The 18,031-nt window shown below is 40.5% G+C and overlaps 11 protein-coding genes across 11 annotated transcripts; 3 read left to right on the top strand and 8 right to left on the bottom strand.

Moving 5' to 3' along the window:
- On the top strand, nt 1–860 carry JH06_1667 (hypothetical protein; the record flags this gene model as incomplete). The annotated part of the gene is given in 5 exon segments (XM_014672437.1): nt 1–406; nt 558–596; nt 659–736; nt 766–805; nt 824–860. Coding segments are annotated over 5 exon segments (600 nt in total), but the record flags the coding sequence as incomplete, so codon positions are not given.
- A 1,816-nt stretch (nt 861–2,676) lies between these two features.
- JH06_1666 (glucosamine-6-phosphate isomerase) lies at nt 2,677–3,587 on the bottom strand (the record flags this gene model as incomplete). Its single annotated transcript, XM_014672436.1, has 4 exons — nt 2,677–3,009; nt 3,040–3,226; nt 3,258–3,444; nt 3,476–3,587. The coding sequence occupies 4 exons, from the start codon at nt 3,585–3,587 to the stop codon at nt 2,677–2,679; spliced, it is 819 nt and encodes a 272-aa protein (XP_014527922.1).
- A 330-nt stretch (nt 3,588–3,917) lies between these two features.
- Nucleotides 3,918–5,123, top strand: JH06_1665 (hypothetical protein; the record flags this gene model as incomplete). The annotated part of the gene is made up of 8 exons (XM_014672435.1): nt 3,918–3,983; nt 4,013–4,137; nt 4,164–4,254; nt 4,285–4,537; nt 4,569–4,775; nt 4,806–4,881; nt 4,912–4,939; nt 4,971–5,123. The coding sequence occupies 8 exons, from the start codon at nt 3,918–3,920 to the stop codon at nt 5,121–5,123; spliced, it is 999 nt and encodes a 332-aa protein (XP_014527921.1).
- A 7-nt stretch (nt 5,124–5,130) lies between these two features.
- On the bottom strand, nt 5,131–5,658 carry JH06_1664 (hypothetical protein; the record flags this gene model as incomplete). Its single annotated transcript, XM_014672434.1, has 3 exons — nt 5,131–5,376; nt 5,406–5,547; nt 5,579–5,658. The coding sequence occupies 3 exons, from the start codon at nt 5,656–5,658 to the stop codon at nt 5,131–5,133; spliced, it is 468 nt and encodes a 155-aa protein (XP_014527920.1).
- A 379-nt stretch (nt 5,659–6,037) lies between these two features.
- JH06_1663 (isovaleryl-dehydrogenase) lies at nt 6,038–7,700 on the bottom strand (the record flags this gene model as incomplete). The annotated part of the gene is given in 12 exon segments (XM_014672433.1): nt 6,038–6,100; nt 6,131–6,388; nt 6,410–6,516; nt 6,620–6,758; nt 6,789–6,856; nt 6,887–6,980; nt 7,010–7,143; nt 7,173–7,239; nt 7,261–7,339; nt 7,373–7,455; nt 7,480–7,593; nt 7,608–7,700. 12 exon segments carry the CDS (start codon nt 7,698–7,700, stop codon nt 6,038–6,040), a joined length of 1,299 nt encoding a protein of 432 aa, XP_014527919.1.
- A 727-nt stretch (nt 7,701–8,427) lies between these two features.
- On the bottom strand, nt 8,428–10,475 carry JH06_1662 (ATP-dependent RNA helicase; the record flags this gene model as incomplete). The annotated part of the gene is made up of 5 exons (XM_014672432.1): nt 8,428–8,590; nt 8,622–9,016; nt 9,041–9,667; nt 9,698–9,931; nt 9,963–10,475. The coding sequence occupies 5 exons, from the start codon at nt 10,473–10,475 to the stop codon at nt 8,428–8,430; spliced, it is 1,932 nt and encodes a 643-aa protein (XP_014527918.1).
- A 126-nt stretch (nt 10,476–10,601) lies between these two features.
- JH06_1661 (peptidase C13 family protein) lies at nt 10,602–11,914 on the bottom strand (the record flags this gene model as incomplete). The annotated part of the gene is made up of 2 exons (XM_014672431.1): nt 10,602–11,753; nt 11,783–11,914. The coding sequence occupies 2 exons, from the start codon at nt 11,912–11,914 to the stop codon at nt 10,602–10,604; spliced, it is 1,284 nt and encodes a 427-aa protein (XP_014527917.1).
- Nucleotides 11,915–12,455: 541 nt separating this feature from the next.
- JH06_1660 (hypothetical protein) lies at nt 12,456–13,757 on the top strand (the record flags this gene model as incomplete). Its single annotated transcript, XM_014672430.1, has 9 exons — nt 12,456–12,537; nt 12,568–12,635; nt 12,666–12,872; nt 12,902–12,994; nt 13,022–13,108; nt 13,139–13,380; nt 13,411–13,529; nt 13,560–13,677; nt 13,709–13,757. The coding sequence occupies 9 exons, from the start codon at nt 12,456–12,458 to the stop codon at nt 13,755–13,757; spliced, it is 1,065 nt and encodes a 354-aa protein (XP_014527916.1).
- Nucleotides 13,758–13,787: 30 nt separating this feature from the next.
- On the bottom strand, nt 13,788–14,279 carry JH06_1659 (programmed cell death protein; the record flags this gene model as incomplete). The annotated part of the gene is made up of 5 exons (XM_014672429.1): nt 13,788–13,844; nt 13,875–13,940; nt 13,972–14,060; nt 14,092–14,232; nt 14,264–14,279. 5 exons carry the CDS (start codon nt 14,277–14,279, stop codon nt 13,788–13,790), a joined length of 369 nt encoding a protein of 122 aa, XP_014527915.1.
- A 121-nt stretch (nt 14,280–14,400) lies between these two features.
- On the bottom strand, nt 14,401–15,401 carry JH06_1658 (hypothetical protein; the record flags this gene model as incomplete). The annotated part of the gene is made up of 5 exons (XM_014672428.1): nt 14,401–14,557; nt 14,587–14,841; nt 14,871–15,044; nt 15,091–15,293; nt 15,324–15,401. 5 exons carry the CDS (start codon nt 15,399–15,401, stop codon nt 14,401–14,403), a joined length of 867 nt encoding a protein of 288 aa, XP_014527914.1.
- Nucleotides 15,402–15,513: 112 nt separating this feature from the next.
- Nucleotides 15,514–18,027, bottom strand: JH06_1657 (hypothetical protein; the record flags this gene model as incomplete). Its single annotated transcript, XM_014672427.1, is given in 8 exon segments — nt 15,514–15,725; nt 15,755–15,971; nt 16,002–16,775; nt 16,789–17,610; nt 17,641–17,694; nt 17,726–17,805; nt 17,836–17,956; nt 17,989–18,027. The coding sequence occupies 8 exon segments, from the start codon at nt 18,025–18,027 to the stop codon at nt 15,514–15,516; spliced, it is 2,319 nt and encodes a 772-aa protein (XP_014527913.1).
- Nucleotides 18,028–18,031: the final 4 nt, after the last annotated feature.

Below are 18,031 nucleotides of genomic sequence, written 5' to 3'. Positions count from 1 at the left end.
AAATGGATTGATGATTGTGAATTGATTGTTACTAGTTGTGTTGAATCTCTGATTATTGATGATCATTTCAATCCTGATATATCATCATTGATACTGAACAATTCATTGATATCATTGAAACGAATTGACATTGGAAAGAAGTGTTTTGAGAATGTCAGTCGATTTGTGATTGATGGATTGAATGAATTGGAGACTATCATCATTGGAAAGAAGAGTTTCAGACTCGATGATATTGGAGAAGGAAGCAAATGTTTGATAATGAATTGTGATCAATTGAAACAAATCAACATACGAGATTGGTCATTCAATTACTATGAATCATTAGAATGTAAGAATCTTCCTTCTCTCATATCCATTCAACTGGATGATTATGTATTCTATTGGTATCATTCGATAGTATTTGAGAGTATGAATGATTGAATGAATGATGAGTGAGATCTGATTCGACTTGAATCCATCACTATTGGAATATATACTCTATATGGTGATTGTCATACTATAGGATCGAATGAATTGATAATGAAGAGTATGAATGATGGTGATGATTGATTGATTAGATCTTCCTTCTCTATCATCATTCAATGGAGATGATTGCAGTTTTTGTTGTATAGGCAAAGTGATATTGGAGAGTTATGATAGATGATTGGATTTGAATTAGATATTCCATCACTTACTCGAAAAGGAATTCAGATGAATGAATATGCATTTGGTGAAGTGGATGAGTTGGATAGTTCAAGTATGATTGATTGATTGATAATGACTGAGATGCTGATTCTCTTGATCAGTTCATTCGACAGAATAGCAAGTATCTTTAGAAGAATAGTCTATGTGTTATTAATTATCGTATCCTAATGAATTGATCGTGTTTGTTGATAATGAATTGGATCAATCTTATCATTCATTCTCTTGAGTCATCTATGAGTGATCCACATCATTTTATTGTTCATAATGGAAGAAGAGAGGGTTGAATGATGAGAGCAATGAGAATTGTGATGACGAATAGGATGATAAGTGGATAAGAGAATGATATGGAGGTACTGAATGATGCATCATTCATATAGAATATGAATGCATGGAGATAGATTGAAGTGATTGATAGGATTGTTGAAGTATTGAATGTTTTGTTATAAATGATGAATGATGATTCCAATATGAAATGTGTATGTTTGAATGCTCCTGTTTGTATGAGAGTGGATCGAAATAATTGTTATTGATTGTACTCCTATTCCATATTCATCAACTCAAACCATCCAACACATCTCATTCTATATTCAATCATTATGATTTGAATATGAATTGTATGTCATCTCTGATAATCCCTCATTCAACATATCTTGTTTTCATCATTGTTCAATCCCATACATCATTCATACAATCCATCAACACCTCCTATTTACATCAACACACTCTCTCTGAGGGATAGTACTGTGACGAATGGATAAATGATAAGAAGAGGATGTTTAAAGAGTGTTTGAATGATGTATATAGAAGGAGTTGAGATCCAATGATGAATTGTTGACACATATGAAGTGTATGAAACATTGTGAGACAGTATGAATGGATACAATGATATCAATGAGATACGGAAATACTGCTTATAGTTCTCTTCATTATCAGATAGTAGACGAATATAACTCACTGAAACACCTTCTCAACCCTCTCTGAATATGTCTGAGTATGGTTAGTATTATCACACTTCACAAGACACTCCAATCCTTGTATTTCATCATTCTGTCAGATTTGTTGTGTTTAATACATACTATACTTACATTCACACACTGATAAACAAGAATAAGATCCTGAATGACACCACTGTTGATACTCATTCATACACATTGCACTCATTTCAATAGATACTACACATCAATATCGATCATCTAGCATCATCCATATTGAATGAAAGTTTGTATGATAACATAACCTAGAATGGTTCAACAATTCCGGATCCCCTTTTTGAGGCTATCAGATTTCCTATATTTCTGGAATCAAAAATACCTTCTCCTTTTCATTTCTTTATTACTCAGTGTAGACTTTATACTTAGAGATTCTGTATTATGTATCCATATACAAATCCACAAGGTTTCGGAGGCCCGAGACCTATGCCTCCACAACCTGCTCACTATAGTCTTCCGCAAGGTTACAATGGAATGCCACAGTATCCTCAACCTATGCAACCAGCGTACAACGGAATGCCTTCATTACCTCAACGACCCATACCAGCTCAGATGCCTGTTTCTCAACAACAATCCTATTCAGTGGGTCAACTACCTGTGAATCCTGGATTGAATCCAACACCCCCGGCAGAAGTCATAAGTGAAAAGTACATCTTCAGAGAGTCTTTAACTGATAGGATTCCGAATCGTTCATCTCACAAACCTACGAAGGTTATCCTCTGACCTGGAAGTAATGTGTAGAATGCCCAAGTAACGTTGAATAATATCTATTTGTATCCTAATAGTCAAACGAAAGAGAGTTATAATGCATACTACGTTTATATTTAAGGTATGGTTGATTGTGTAGGATGATGAGGCCATTACCCCTATTGTCGACCAGATGCATAAGGACATTGGTAGGATGAAGAGAATTGAATTTAATCAAAGACAAACTTCGGACTCTCATTTCTCAAGTACAGTTCTGTGTTTGTTTTCACTTCCAAACAAACAGATACAGAGAAGATTAGTTGGTCAGCTTCGCAGGTCCAAAAGCCTTCGCTGTCTCCTCCAAACCCTTGAAGTACTTTACGGTCTTAACACGCAGTTCAAGAGTAGCATCATCATCACACACAATCATCGCATTCTTGTGCATCTGAAGGGCAGATACAGTCCACATATGATTCACACCCTCTTCCACACACTTAGCAAGAGCAAATGCCTTATGAGAGCCATTGATGATAATCACAACCTCACGAGCGTCCAGAATCGTGCCTACACCCACTGTCAAAGCAGTCTTAGGAACCTTATTGACATCATAATCGAAGAAACGGCTATTTGCCAAAATAGTATCATAGGCCTATAAATCACATGCTCATATTTATTCTACAAGAGTCTTCACACGAGTACGAGAAGAGAGGGAGGATCCGGGCTCATTGAAAGCGATGTGTCCATCAGGTCCAATACCTCCCAAAAACAGCTCAATACCACCATATCTCTTGATTTCAGCCTCATAATTGGCACACTCAACCATCAGATCAGGAGCGTTTCCATTCAGAATATGAATATTCTGAGGTCTAGATATGACTTTCTCCCACAATTTCATACACAATATCAATATGTTGGAAGAGATTCTTGTACATGAAGCTATGATAGCTCTCAGGGTGTTCCACGGGGAGATTCACATACTCATCCATGTTAAAGGTTACAACGTTCTTGAAGGAGATGCGACCTTCCTTGTAGGCTTCAACCAGCTTCTTGTACACACCAATAGGAGAAGAGCCAGTAGGGAGTCCTTCCTGTTACAAAAAGGAAATGAACCCTACCAAGAACAAAAGGCTTCTCCGGAGTTGGATTGAACTTGTTGATTCTGTCAATAACATAGTTGGCGACATACTCGCAGAGCAGGTCGTAATTCTCCTTGATAACAAGACGCATTCGTGAATAAAAAAGAATGAGGGATCGGAAAGGCAAAGGCCAATCGAATCCCAATAAGGTATCCTCTTCGGTGCTACGACATTTCACTTATCATGAAATGGTGGCGAATACAGTCAATCAATTCGATTCTCCTCTTCAATTGAAGTACTATACAACTATTGTATGAATGATATGTGATTATCCATCATCTAGCAAATACTGAAGGAGTATTCTGAATGTCTTTGACAATGAACGAAACGGGCCACATTTTATTCGAATCTGTTACTCTTTTTGTTGCCTCCAAAACCACAATTCCTTATCTTCTCAATCTAATATAGATTTCATTCGGAAATGGAATGTCTATTTCAGGGAGCCATGATTCCTTTGCTTTCGGGAGCATTTCAATGCTTTTCAAAAGTGATCTTCTGTTTTTGTCTTAATGATAGTTGAATAGTGAAGTTGTATTGTTGTGCACTCCTACAGAACTCAGTTTTCAAGTAACAGGTATGGCTTTACAGTCATTCCTAAAACTATCAATTCAGAAAGATGCAATGGGATTATATAAGTTTGTGTAATAAGATAGGGAGTGATAGATAGATGTGGGAATACATTTCATTTTGGAGTTAGTACTAAAGCTCTGTTAACAATATTCAATGATATAAAGCAGATTGAAAATGTGATGATGAAAGTAAGATTTGGGAGAGTTCTTTATTTGAAGACAGAACAAGTTGATATAGAATTTAATCTCGTCTTTGAGTTGCTATGCAAACCGAAAGTGAGAAAGGTGTTTCGTATCCGCTATTCCGATGCTGTGCTAAATAACGTTAGTTTCAATCCCGAGAAGTCTCCTAATCACGTCTATGTTCGTCCGGACTTGCTCTACAAGGCTCTTCAGTATCTCGAAGCCAATGAAGAGATTGTGGTGAAAGTGTTTGAGAGTAGTTTGAGTCTTGAGAATATACCTACTGAAGGTAGTGTTGCTGTTGAGATTATATGGAATAGGAGAAATACGGACAGTTAGCAATCTTGCTGCTTCTGATGTGGATCACATTTCCATACTCTCTCCAACATCTTTTCGATTCATGAAAACGGTAATAGATATCCGATCCACTGAGTTGAAGGGGTTAGAAGCAGTACTACAGTTTATGACGATGGCTGAATTGAGAGTGGCCCAACTTCAGTTTGGAGAAGGAGGAGGTGTTCTAAATGGTAGTTATTTTAGTCGGGTTGAATTTACAGTGGGAGTTAAACCAGGGAATGAGCGAGAAGGAGTGATTCTGGAATATTTGGTAGCAACAGTATCAGAAAATGAAGGGTACGTTTATTGGAGTGATTTGACATAAAGTGATTCTCTGGAAGCACATATTGAAGTTGTAAGAGATGGTTGTGGGATGTTATTTGTAGACAGCACAACAGAAACGTAACAATCCAGAAGAAGCTGAGAAAGAAGAGAAACGAGTTGAGATGGAAGAGAATGATGATGAGTTCTGGCAGCGGGTAGGAAAGGAAATGGAAATGGACTTTAGAGACAAAATGATGAAGAAGAATGGTATTTAATTGTTTCTTAATACACAAGTAAATGAGAATGAATATAGTTCAGAATACTAGTAATATGAGATTCTGTTAATGAAGAAAGAGATATGTCCTTTAGATCTTGCTCCTGAACCCATTTCCGACTTCGATTCTCACTTTCTGGCCACCAATCATATTCTCTTACATCTGTCATGACATATAAATCCCATTTCACTGGTTTATTTAGTTTATTTGTATATTGTACATGAGAGATACACTCACCTAGTGTCCCTGTCACCTAGTCTAAATCCAACCCACAACCACTACTCCCGCTTCCTCAAATGTTTCCCTTTTTGCTGCTTCCTCCGCGGTTTCATCAACTTCCCAACCTCCTTTTGGTAATACCCATTTACCTTTTGTATTATGTGATGATACTAGTAGAAAGGAATGATCTCGAATCGCTACACACCTTGTGTTTAAAAACATCACGCATATCCTACCCAATGACCAATCGGGTCTCACCATCATATTTCTGTTTCTCTCTCCCTTTCCTGGCTTCAATATAAGGATACTTTTCCATGATTGTGACTATGGGAAGGAGAGAATCTTCAAGATCTGTAACTTGAATTCTCTTTCTTATGTAAGGTAGATTAATTTAGTAACACTATTTGCTTCTATGGAACACCATCGAATCCAAGGATATTGAGTATTAGTATTTGTTTCACCAACCAAATTAAGGTATCATCTTCTATGTCATGTAGGTCTTTCTGGACCAACTTATCGAATGGATAACGAATGACTAATGACAGTCACTAAGTAGTTCTATTTTGAGTAATAAGTCTGAACTTCATGGAGTGTAATGACTATGGTACGTCTCAATGAGTCGAATGGACAATTGAAACATCGGTCAATCACACCCAGTATACATTCAATTACTGTACTTGGTATAACAAACATCGCTAGTCCAATTGAAGCCCATCACGCGCCAAATCCTTTGTCATATTCTTCTCATGTGCCTCATTCTATACATCACATCACCGCTACATCTGTACCGTTCCACCTCCAATCTCCAACAACTTGGCATCTCTCCACAATCTCTCTACTACTCCTTCTCCCACGTATCCATATCCTCCTAAGACCTGAATTGCGTTATTCGCAATACGAGTTGCCATGGGACCACAGAACAGTTTCACTCCATCAGTCTCCACACGATGACCTGGATTGTTCAAATCGAGTTGATTACACACACTATAGAGGTAACTGCGTCCTGCCTGATACTCAGCGTAGGAGTCAGCAATGTACTTCTGGATCTAGTGATAATCACATCTAACCATTCCTGCCTGACCGAAACGATTGATTGGCTGATTAAATGCAATTCGGATCTTCCCATACTCATTCATGACTTGAACACATCGTTTGGCAATACCCTGGAATCTCACTCCTCGTATTCATTGCTTACCACACTCTGAGCAGCGAGAGCTACTCGCTCAATCTCGAGATTCCTCATCTACTTCAATACAAATCTCTAACTTCTACCATACACAGCATCGCTTTTCCTTCTACTCCAACTAAACATTCCTCTGGAATCTCCACATTATCAAATACCAATTCTGCTGTTCCTGAGGCCCGCATTCCTAGCTTGTGTTTAATCATCTGACCCATAGAGAAACCTTCCATTCCCTAAAATTCACAGCTCTTAAAAATACTCACCTTCGATACAATGAACATGCTGATGCCGTGTTCAGTTCGCGCATAAACAAGGAATGTATCTCCTAATTCTATCGTTGATCTGCTGCATTCACTTCTACCTCCATTGATGTTGCCATTGGTAATCCACATCTTCCGGCCATTTAGAATGTAGTGATGACCTTTCTTCACGGCATTTGTCTTCATCGACATTACCTAGATGGAATGGACCCCAAATAACTTACATCGGTTCCTCCATCAGGTTCAGAGATACAAATTCCTCCAATCTTTTCTCCACTACAAAGAGGAGGAAGGAATCGCATCTTTTGTTCTTCATTTCCGTTGACATTAAGATTGTTCACACAGAGAACAGAATGAGCTACAGTAAATATCCAAAAGAGATGATACCCAAATATGCTAGACCAAAAGCAGGATCAGAGGTTGACAACTCTTCGTGAATGATTGCCGAAGCCACCTGCAAATGAAAGAAACTAACAAGAATCACAGCATCCATTCCGCCACCGCCATATTTCTCAGGAACAGTTGGTGCTAACAGACATAACTCTCCCGCCTTCCTATGGATTCAAGGCTCTCTATATGTAGCCTACTTATACAATTCCATATTGAACATCTCCTTCTCATTGTACTCCATGGCTTGAGGTTCAACCTCGTTCACCACAAATTCTTTCACCTTACTTTAGAGTAATTCAACAACCATTACCATATCGCGAAGCATCGCATGTTCCTCCGTTGGGTTGAAAATGCTCAGGTGCTGAGATGTTTCTTGATTCTGGGACACCCCATTTGAGAAAAAACGAACACTGCAGGTCTAGTCAATGATACATCAGAGGCACGCAAAACCGGAATTTGACTTGCTAGAGGAACTAGACACTTAGCAAGGATCCTGGATGAACCCAAAAGGTGACGGGATAACATTTGATGAAAAGAGGAATGAGGGTGCAAACGAAGAAACTACATGGAACAACATGGAAAAGATAATCGAATTCATTTTTGATCAAACATTGATACTATACTCTTTTTACTAACTATTGTTGATGGCACACAATCGTATGAATGTCTTCTGGCTGTGGCGGAAATGCAATAACACTAGAGTATATACTCCACCATGAAAGCATGTAGTATTGAAAAGGAAGTCGATTACTCTGAATGGAGTGGGTATCACAGCAGTGTATAGAGATGGAAGGTGATGAATAAATGGGATGATACTTGAATTAACTCTAAACCGATTCATTACTTCTAATGACACTTTAAAATTGGATGAAGAGAGTGCGATAATCCTAATTACAGTCTCAATAGACTGATTGGGTGAAAGAAGATAGAGAACTGGACACTGAAACACTGGATGATAGCTAGACATTATGAAGAGATCTTTTAAAGCACAGAATTGTTAACAGAATCGTTGTTTGCACTCCACTGTTGTTCATCAGATGCTTCGCTTCTAGGAACTTGTTCTTTTCCTCACTCACCTATCGTATTCATACTTTACCATGAGATATCACTTTCCATTGGGGGATACTTTTGACCAGTTTTCCATTATTCAACTGCTGAACAAAGACCTCACAGGACTCTACAAACTGATCATAGGAGAGTGTCATCCAACAAACACTTGAATGACCTTGTCAACAAAGATAACTAAAGGAAATTAATGAACAAAGTTTCGAGACTTTGTATTCTTGGATTTCTTACTCTTCTTCGCATTTCGCATCATCTGATGGTCTTTCGCAGCCTTTTCTAATAACCCCTTTTCACTGCTATCTTCTTCTCCCACTCCTGATGACATTAAACGCTTCTCATATTCCTCTTCACTATATCCTCACAATCCCCCATCATTTCAACCTCAATTTGTTCTTCTTGAAAAGACGATATAACCGTTCCTCCTCCTGTAACTCATCCCATTCATCCATGATCTTCTCATGCTTGCCCTTTTTCTTTTTCTTTTCCTCTTCTTTCATATCTCGCTTTACACTCTTCCTTTCTCTCTTCTGTTGGTTTTCAGCCTTCTTCTCCCTTTCTTTCATCTCTTTCTTCAATCTCTCTTGGCGTGCCTGCTCACGCACAGGATCACGATAAGGAATGCTCGCCACATCCACTGGCAAAGCTTCATAATCAACATTCCGAGATCTCAGCTCCGACATCTTTGGCAAACGAACCAAAGCAAAAGAGCGTGCTAACGAAGCTAAATCAAGATCTTCAAAACGCAAAATGAAATTACAATCGTGATTCCGATATGCCTACTCTTCACCAACAAAACAAACAATAACTCGAATATCAGCAACAAAAGCAGTGACACTCTTCTCATAGAAATCTCGATCCGTTGAACATGTCTCACGAAGAACTTTGAGATACGATAACGATTCTTCTCTCACTCGTTCTGACAACATATCATTCTCCACACATGCTTCCTCTTCTTCATTCAATCGTAAACTCTCTTCCTTCAGAACACTCAATGGAACACCTCGTTTCTTCGTAAAAGGAATATAAGCACTTTCACTTGGTTCGACAAGAAGAACCGATTCCCCGTGTTTCCCAGCACGAGCTGTTCGACCAACCCGATGAACAAAGAAAGCTGGATCTTGAGGAGGAGTGTATTGAATAATCCAATCAATATCAGGAACATCAATACCACGGGCTGCTACATCCGTACAAATCAACACAGATGCTAATGATGAGAGTTTGGGAACATTGATACGATTGGGTTGACGGAACTCGTTCATTGTTCGAGTACGTCGTTTTTGAACCATTCGACCATGCAACGACAAAATTCGACGCGATTTCAGACAAGCCACAGTCTGAAGAGCAGCCGCAAAATAATCAACTGATGCACAGGTAAGGTAGAAAATAATAATCTTTTGCTGCTGATGAGCTTGAAGGAAGCGAACTAACTAGATATCAACATATCCTATCAAACATACAAAACCAAATTTGGCATCACTAGGAAGAGTCAAATAGTAGTTCTTAAGCAATGCTGGAACCATTTGGACCCTATCATTATTCTTGATTTCGATCTTGATCTTGATCTGGTTCCGAAGTCCAGCTCGACACAGAGCTGTGACACCGTCTGCTTCAGTAGCACTAAACAGACCTGTACGACGCTGTTTAGGAAGCCTTCCAAGAATGGCTCCAATCGTCTGTGTATGACCGAGATCCTAAAAATCATCGATTTCTTCCATAGAGTACAAGAAGAACATCGGCTTCATCCAAAATCAATACTTCCAAATTCCGAATTGCCAGTTTCTCTCCTTGACGATCAATCACATCTTTCAGTCTTCCTGGAGTCGCAATGACAAGAAGAGTTTTGTCACTCTGCAACTGTTCCAAGTCTTCAGCAATCTCATTTCCTCCCGTTAGAAGAACGACATGAACTTGGGGAAGATGTTGCTCAAATTGTTGGGCAACAGTAAATGTCTGATGGGCCAATTCACGAGTTGGCGAAATAATAATGCCTCCAATTTCTCCGGGTTTGTTGCAACTCTCGGACTTCGCGAGGATCTGAAATACGGGAATCAGAAAAGAAAGAGTCTTTCCTGATCCTGTGCAGGCACTAGCGTTAATATCCTTGTGAGATAGGAAATATGGAATAACTGCACCTTGAACAGGAGTTGCTGTTGCGAAATTCATCTCCTGCAGCGTATCAAGAATCTCAGGAAGAAGAGGAGGGAGAAAATCCTTGAATGGCTTTCCTGAAGACATCTCAAATCTACTGGACGATGAGCAAATGCGTTTTCTTTTGTTGACAGAAATAGGCTTGAATTCTTCAACTTAAATAGTCAACATTGAGAATCGATAATGTGTATTCAACAAACAAAAATGATTGCATTACATGCAAACAACATCCCAGTTCACTTCAGGAACATTTCCCTCAGCGCAAATGGCATGGACCAAATTACGAGTGGACTTAGGGAAAGGCAGGGTGTGATGGCAATGTGCTACCAGATCCTGGAACATCTGAGAAGCGCAAGTGCTCTTGTAAACATAAGTATCCTCCTCCAGCTTCTTGCTCATCTCCTTCTCACCCAAAACCGAGGCAGCCAGACGCATCACTTCTACTTCACGCTTCGTCTTCTCATAGACAATATCACGCAGCTTCTCCATGGCGCCATTAGCATTGCTGTCAGCACGAATAGCAGCCCACTTTGCAAGATGAAGAGGTTCCTCACTCTTCTCAATAGCCACAGAACTTGCAGTAGAAGGAGTGCTGTAGCGAGTCTTGATGGGCTTATCACCAATGAAAGTTGTCATAGGAAGATCTCTCATCGTCAAATCACCCCACTCAGACACCTCCTGATCCTTGTACTGGGCAACATGATCATGAGTTCTCTGGAACAGCTCTCCCAAAGTGATAGTGGTGGACTCAGCTTCCCAAAGACGCTGATACTCGTTATCGTAGTACATAGACATGCACACATCCATTGACTTGCCATTCACAACATCATCAGGAGGGCAATGCTCACACCAAGCAGGCTCAGTAGCATTAGCAGAAGTGAAAGCGTAGATGTTAAGATCGCTAGGAAGAGTATCGAACACAGAGCCAGACTCACAAGCCTCCAGGAAGAAAGCAAGCTTGCTGTAACCCTTATTTGTATGCAGAGTCTTCAAAGCACCCTGGATTTGAGCAGTGGTCATCACAGTGGAACCGCAACCAACACCTCCTTCGTAACCATGGTCACTGTAGTAAATGAAGATGGTATCCTCCTCAGTAGTGTGGAAAACCTTGGGATTGGGAAGACCAGTAAGCTTCTTCAGCTCCTCTTCATTCTGGGTGATAATAGCAAGCACAATTTCAGGAGTAATATGCTCAGAGGTGTAGTCATAGTGATCCTTACAATCAGCAGCATGATCCCAGCCAGGACCCTCAGGATCGGGAAGAGTGAACAATTTGCCAGGCCAAGGATTGTCAGAATAGGTATGGATCTTCTCATTGGCCATGTAGATTACGTTTTCAGGAGGAATGCCAGAAGCAATAATATCCTACGTAATAGCAACTCCAAGGTCCCTACATTATAGGCACGGCAGGTATTGCTGGAATCCGAGTAGTTGCCATAACCAGTATCTCCCTGGAAAACGATGGCAAACTTGTCAGCCACGACCACAGAAATCAAGGCCGCAATCAAAAGGAACTTTGTATTCATTCACGTACAATAATCTAATAATGAATAGTCAATGACAACCTCAATTTGTTTGTCAATACGATTTGTTATTAAAATCGTTCCCCAATAAAATCCACTTCGATTTCTATGTCACTTCTAGGCCAAATGGAACGTTTTTATGTTGGTAGTAACTAACAGACTAGGTTGTACGGCTTCAAAGAGGTTATAGATACACAATTCACATTCTTTTGTTGTAACGACTCCTTTCGAATGCAAATATTGCAACAGGAGTTCGTTCCAGCTCTACCCATTCGTAATTCAGGAGATATCAAAGAACAGAAGTTACATCAAACCCCGTACACTTCCTTACTCTTCTAATTTGGGGAACAGAGGTTTATGTTTTCTTTAAAATTCTCTGCGTCGGTCCTCAGTAACCGTTCCACGTTTCTGCTCCTGAGGAGCATGAGTGAAGTCACATCGAGTATGTCCCAAACGTAATTCGGTTCATCGGATAGAATTTGCTGTTTATGGATGGGGTCCATCTATTATGGGAGTTGGTTCAGGTCTGAAATCAAAGGACAAGATGATTCCGCGACCTGTGGTTGGACTTGATAGAAAAGTTCGATCGCTGGCTGTCGGGAGCGATCATTGTGCCGTTGTCACTGGTTTGAATTTAAAGCAACCGTGAGTTGTAGATGATGGGTCCCTGTATACTTGGGGAAGAAACGGAAAGTACGAATGTGGTCTGGGACACGGAGATGATGTAGTGTTTTGGTTTGAACGTTAGTATTAGATTACAGAACCTCAGTTAGTATCAACATTGGAAGGTTTCCCAATCAAGAAAGTGGTCTGCGGATATAACCACACTGCTGCTTTAAGTGAGGAAGGTTATGTTTTTACTTGGGGCATGGGAGGCTCCATGTGGAATGCAGGAGCTCTTGGTCATGGAGATAAGGAACATCAACCAACTCCTGTTGTGGTTGACTACTTTTATGATAATGTTCATTTAGAGTTGGATTTTGAGTATAGGGAATCACAATCAAAGATATTTCTTCAGGATGTAACTTCATGTTGGCACTTTCAGATAAGGGAGATTTGTATTCTTGGGGACGTGGTGAATATGTATGTTATACATGAAAATATAAACAGAAGGGTGCATTAGCAACGAACAATACAAAAGATGAACTCATTCCCAAGAAATCAGATTTCTCTTCTATGTATGGAAAAATTGTGGAAGTAACTCCAGTCATTTGATTTCACTTGTAGGTCGTTTGTGGTCATACCAGCTGTATGATGTTAACTGAAGATGGGAATGTCTACACATGGGGTCGTGATGATGACAGTCAGTTAGGACGAGGTCAAGGTCTGAGTCTGGATTCATATGCCATTGATTATACTCCTCTGCCTATTGAGTTACCTGAGGGAGAGAAAGTGAAGAAGATGGCTGCTGGATATGGAAGTGCTGCAATCGTTTGTGAGTCAGGGAACATATATTGGTGGGGCATGAAGTGAGAATAAGTTATTCCTGTAAGGGATAGATTGCATCTGTCACCATACCAAGAGATTATTATGAAGAAGTTTGATGGAGAAGAAAATGCTCGCTTACTGAAAGTAAAAGAGGTTTCATGTGGTGGTCACATGGTTGATGCAATCACAGGTCAGTGATGGATTGATAAGTCAGAGATAGAAGATGGTCTGTTGTATACCTGGGGTGATGCTCGTAAGCAGCCATATGGTATACCGAATCATCATGCTGTATCAGCTACGGAAGTCAAAATATTGAGTGATGCAGGTATTGTTTACAAGTGAGATGTTGATGGAAGTGATGATTCGTAGTGTGGCTGCAGGACAGTCGATGGTTCTGGCTGCGGTGGAGTTACATTAAGTTCTTTTGGGTTGTTTGATAAGAAACATGTTAAAAATCTTCGTCATCATCATCGTCTTCATCATCAAAGTTCCGAGTTCTTTTGATCTATTGATAATCGAAATATGCAATGAGTACAGTAACTGTGGTATGTGTTGCTGTGTCCATACTCTCAAGAATTGCTTTTATTTGAGCATCTGTTACCTATTCATGAACCAATACGAATGAAATCCACAGAGCTGAGAGTTCCTTGTTGTGCGAGAGCCAGAATTCGATCTTCAATACTTCGTGCTTTTGCTGGATCCACTAATGCAATCCGTCCCACTACAGATCAACATTCTATCCAATCTCCTACATCTTGCTCGGGCCTCACTATCAATAATACTGTGTAATAGTTTCTTTCTAGCTTCCTCTTGAGCTCTGCCTATCAATCCTTTCACATCCAAATGTACTGTTGCTGTTCTATTGCTTGTTGCTGACTCTGGGAAGAGGGCATCTATCTGTTGAATTCTGTAGAATCAACTACTTGAGCGTTCTACCCATGATCTTTAGTCAAATAGATAATTACCATTCTTGTTTTCGTTGCTGTTCACGAGATAATGCTAAAACCAAATTCTGGTCGTTTTCGGGAACAAACAAAAACAATAAAGTGTTAGAGTACATCTCAGACATCCCACGGATTCGTAGGTGTCATAGCCTCGATCTGTGTCGAACATTCCGGATAAAGTCGAGAGTAATCCTGCCACAACTCATCATGAACTGTCCATGCATCCTCACTTGTCGTCTGCATCACGTCCTGATACGAATCATCCCAATAGGGTCTAAAATCAACAAATGGCAAAAACAGTACTTGATTTGCAAGGCATGTTTGGCACACACAAAACAAGCAACAGCCAAAAGCGAAGGACCATATTGTCGATATTTGTAATGACCTAAGGCGACATCAGAAAAGAAGAATGCAAAAAGACGAAGATAATCGACACAACGTTTGTCATGAATTTGAGATTTTAATATGGTACTTGGAACTAAGCGAGACACTATTGGATCCATGAAAAAGATAGAGAGATAATGCATAGGTGTAATGCATCGCAACTTCCAGGACAGACTATATAAAAACAACAACCAAAGATGTACCCATCTAAGACATCTCTTTCAAGATCATAGAGATCTTCCGGAGAAGACAAAAACTGAGGATAGTTGGCAGCCAGATCAAGAGTACATGGAAGAAGATCTTTTGGTTCTTCCATTTTCATTGCAATAATGAAACAAATGAAGGCATAGGATGGATACAGGAAGCGATCAACAAGACTAGACTCAAGAAATCGGCAAAAGTATCTAAATATTATGTAGAAACCTTACTACAAACGAGAGAGCCATTTGTTTTGTCTGCTTAGAAACATGCAAATCATCCTCTAACGCAGTCAGTTCGGCGAAGATATCTTCATAGTATTTAACATAGGATCGAGTGGGACAATAAACGAAGTTTTTATGTTCATTTCGCTTCATTTCTATCAACACATGCATCACATCAATTCCTTGGATATTTCGCGTAACATTCTACATATGAATTGGAACTATTGATAGCACCTTGTTGTTATCATTTGGACTCTTGTTCTCATGATTTGGAGATGAGGGCATAGACTCGTCTGTTCGGAGGCTATCCATCTTTTGTACGATCCGATTACGTAGCAGGAAAAGGTAATACGAATCGATTAAAAGATTACCAAGGAGGGAAAAGTTTAAAAAACCGTGGTTCGTTGTTCAACAAACAGATTTATCATTTCGAAGAACTAAGAGATTGCTTTCTTCGAAGGAATTCCTTGCCAAACTGCAGAACAGCTTTCGAAGAACCAAGATAATCCTGGAAATACGAAAGAGTCTGGTCATCATCTAAACCAAAGCAGAATTCAAGAAGCGAAATATCATCACTTCCAGAAAGACTCAACATCTGTTGTCGACACCAATTATCAAACTCCTCTTTGGAATATTCTATTTCTTATCCTTTCCTAATAACCTACTATCAATAGAAACAGCCTTCGGAACTTCCTTCGTCTCTTTCTTTGTTTTGCTCTCTGCAACTTCCCAGAACAATTGGCCTTCACTTGCAGGAGTCACATTCTTTCCAGTTGGTTTCTCGTGTTTCCCTCCGAGTACAGGCAATGCGTTGGAGGCAAACAAAGTACTCCATGTTCCGGACTTCGGCTTCATCTTCTCCTGTTCCTTCTTCTGTTTTTGCTACAATTCACAATATCTTTCCATCCTTACCTGCTTTTGCTCTTCCATAATTTCCTGGAAACTCTTTCCCGAAGGAACAGATCGTGCTGCAGGACGAGTAGAAGAGGTCTGTTTAGCCAAATCCACCCGTGTCCACTGGGTTCCTTTACCTTTCTTCCCAGGAGCAGAAACTGGTGTAGGAGCAGGTGATGGTTGTTTTGCTACTGCAACCGCCTTCTTCTCCTCCTGTTGCTCACGAAGGATTTGTTCCAATGGCACTGCTGCAGGAGTTGAAGGGATATTCCAAACTATATCCTTCTTCGCTTCGCTTGTTGATAACATCGTACCAACCCGATCTGAATAGCTTGACGAAGCCTTCTGCTGTGTCTCCCATGGCGTCTTAGGATGTTCGTTAATAGTCCAACCCATCTTACTCGCGAGATCGACGGGAGAAAAAGCGACTTGATCAAGTCGTTGTCGTGTCCATGGAGAGATCACTGGTTTGGGTGGCTGAGAGACAGGAGCGGAAGGAGCTGGAACAGGAGCAGCCTCTAAAGAAGGGATGGTGATCTTACGTGCATCTCGCTCTAATGTCAAAGCTGGAATCTGATTGGATGCTGGAGGATGATAAGGAGTTTCATCCTTGTGTGTTTCCTTTTCCAACTCTTCTTCAGCTGTTTGTTGTTGTAACGAGAGAACCGTAGAAAGACTCACAGCATCTACTGCTTGAATCGGAGGGATCTCGACCGGAGTTACTGTCTGGGTCTGAGGTTCTGGGATTTCCTTCTCCCGTTTCCTCATCACAGACTTCAGTGTCTTCGGTAACTACACATCATACTCTTCTCGCATCGCTTACACGACGTTCTGTTGCTGAATGACGCATTGGTTCCTTCCAAGCTAATTTGGCAGACATTTCTTCCATCGGAGGCTCCAGAAAAACGTTCTCAAGAGAAGTGTAACATGTTTGAATGGGTCTCCAGGAACCCTCTTTGTACTTCACTACCAGTGACTGCGTGAGAAATCCATTATCCCACCATGCTCTCATTGTGCTGGAGTCGAAAGGACCACGCTCGAAACCCTGAGCGTCAATATATCGCCACACACCTTCCTCTTCTGGCTCTTCTTCACCAACCCCATTCAAAAGGTGATCGACATCCTCCAGAGAGAGAGGAATCGACTCGCGAGAGGCCGTCTGCTGAATTACAACACTTGGTTCCAAACTGTGAGTGACATGGTACATACCCAGTTCAATTGGAGACGCTACTGGTTTGGGTTCCTGCCTAGTCTCACCATCTGAAGGTTTCCTCTGGGTCGTCTCCATCTCTTGTCGCTCCTCCTTCACTACCTCAGCTTCCGGCTCTTCCATTGGTCCCTTTGCTTCATTCATTACCTTCTCCTCATTCATTTCTTCCTTCTCCTCTTTCAATTCCTCTGTCTTCTCCTTCTCTTCTGTCTTTTCCTCCTTCAACTTCCCTGTCCTCTCCTCCTGTTCCTCTCTCTCCTTAGAAATTTCCCTTCCCAATGGTTCCTGTTGTACCGTAGCAATAAGCGTCTGAATCACATCTACAGCCTCTGCTGTAATATCTACAGGCTTCAAATGAGGCTTTTTGTTTGAACTCTTGCCTTTAAAGATGTAGCAACGATCCCAAGCCGCATCCAACTAAAAATGGAAACCTCTCCAAATAATTACTTCCTCTTGGGTAATCGGACTCAAACACCACGGTATAATTGGCTCAGAGTTAATCTTATCTTCAACAAACCAAACAACTCTCTACATCGGTCTTTCCACTCAAATGATCTGGAAGAGTAGGAGGATGGTAAAAACTTAACAAATCTTCAAAGGAATAACGAATTGCTACAAATCAAGAGGAGGACCCATTTCCACTTGCTCGCTTTGGATAGTCATCACGAATAAAAGGACTTGATGGGGCTCGAAACCCATCACGTTGCTTAGGATTCTTTCTTCCATGAGGAGGAACGTATTTAAATCCATCGTTCTTGCTACCCTACGGAATTACCATCGAGACAGAAAACAAACCTCATCTCGATCTCGATAACGCTCTCGACTTGTACTCATTATT

The sequence above is a fragment of the Blastocystis sp. subtype 4 genome (assembly GCF_000743755.1).
Source record: "Blastocystis sp. subtype 4 strain WR1 chromosome Unknown seqid_0092, whole genome shotgun sequence".
NCBI lineage: Eukaryota > Bigyra > Opalinata > Blastocystidae > Blastocystis > Blastocystis sp. subtype 4.
Note: the sequence above shows the minus strand (reverse complement) of the source record. Positions and strands in the feature narration are given on the sequence as shown.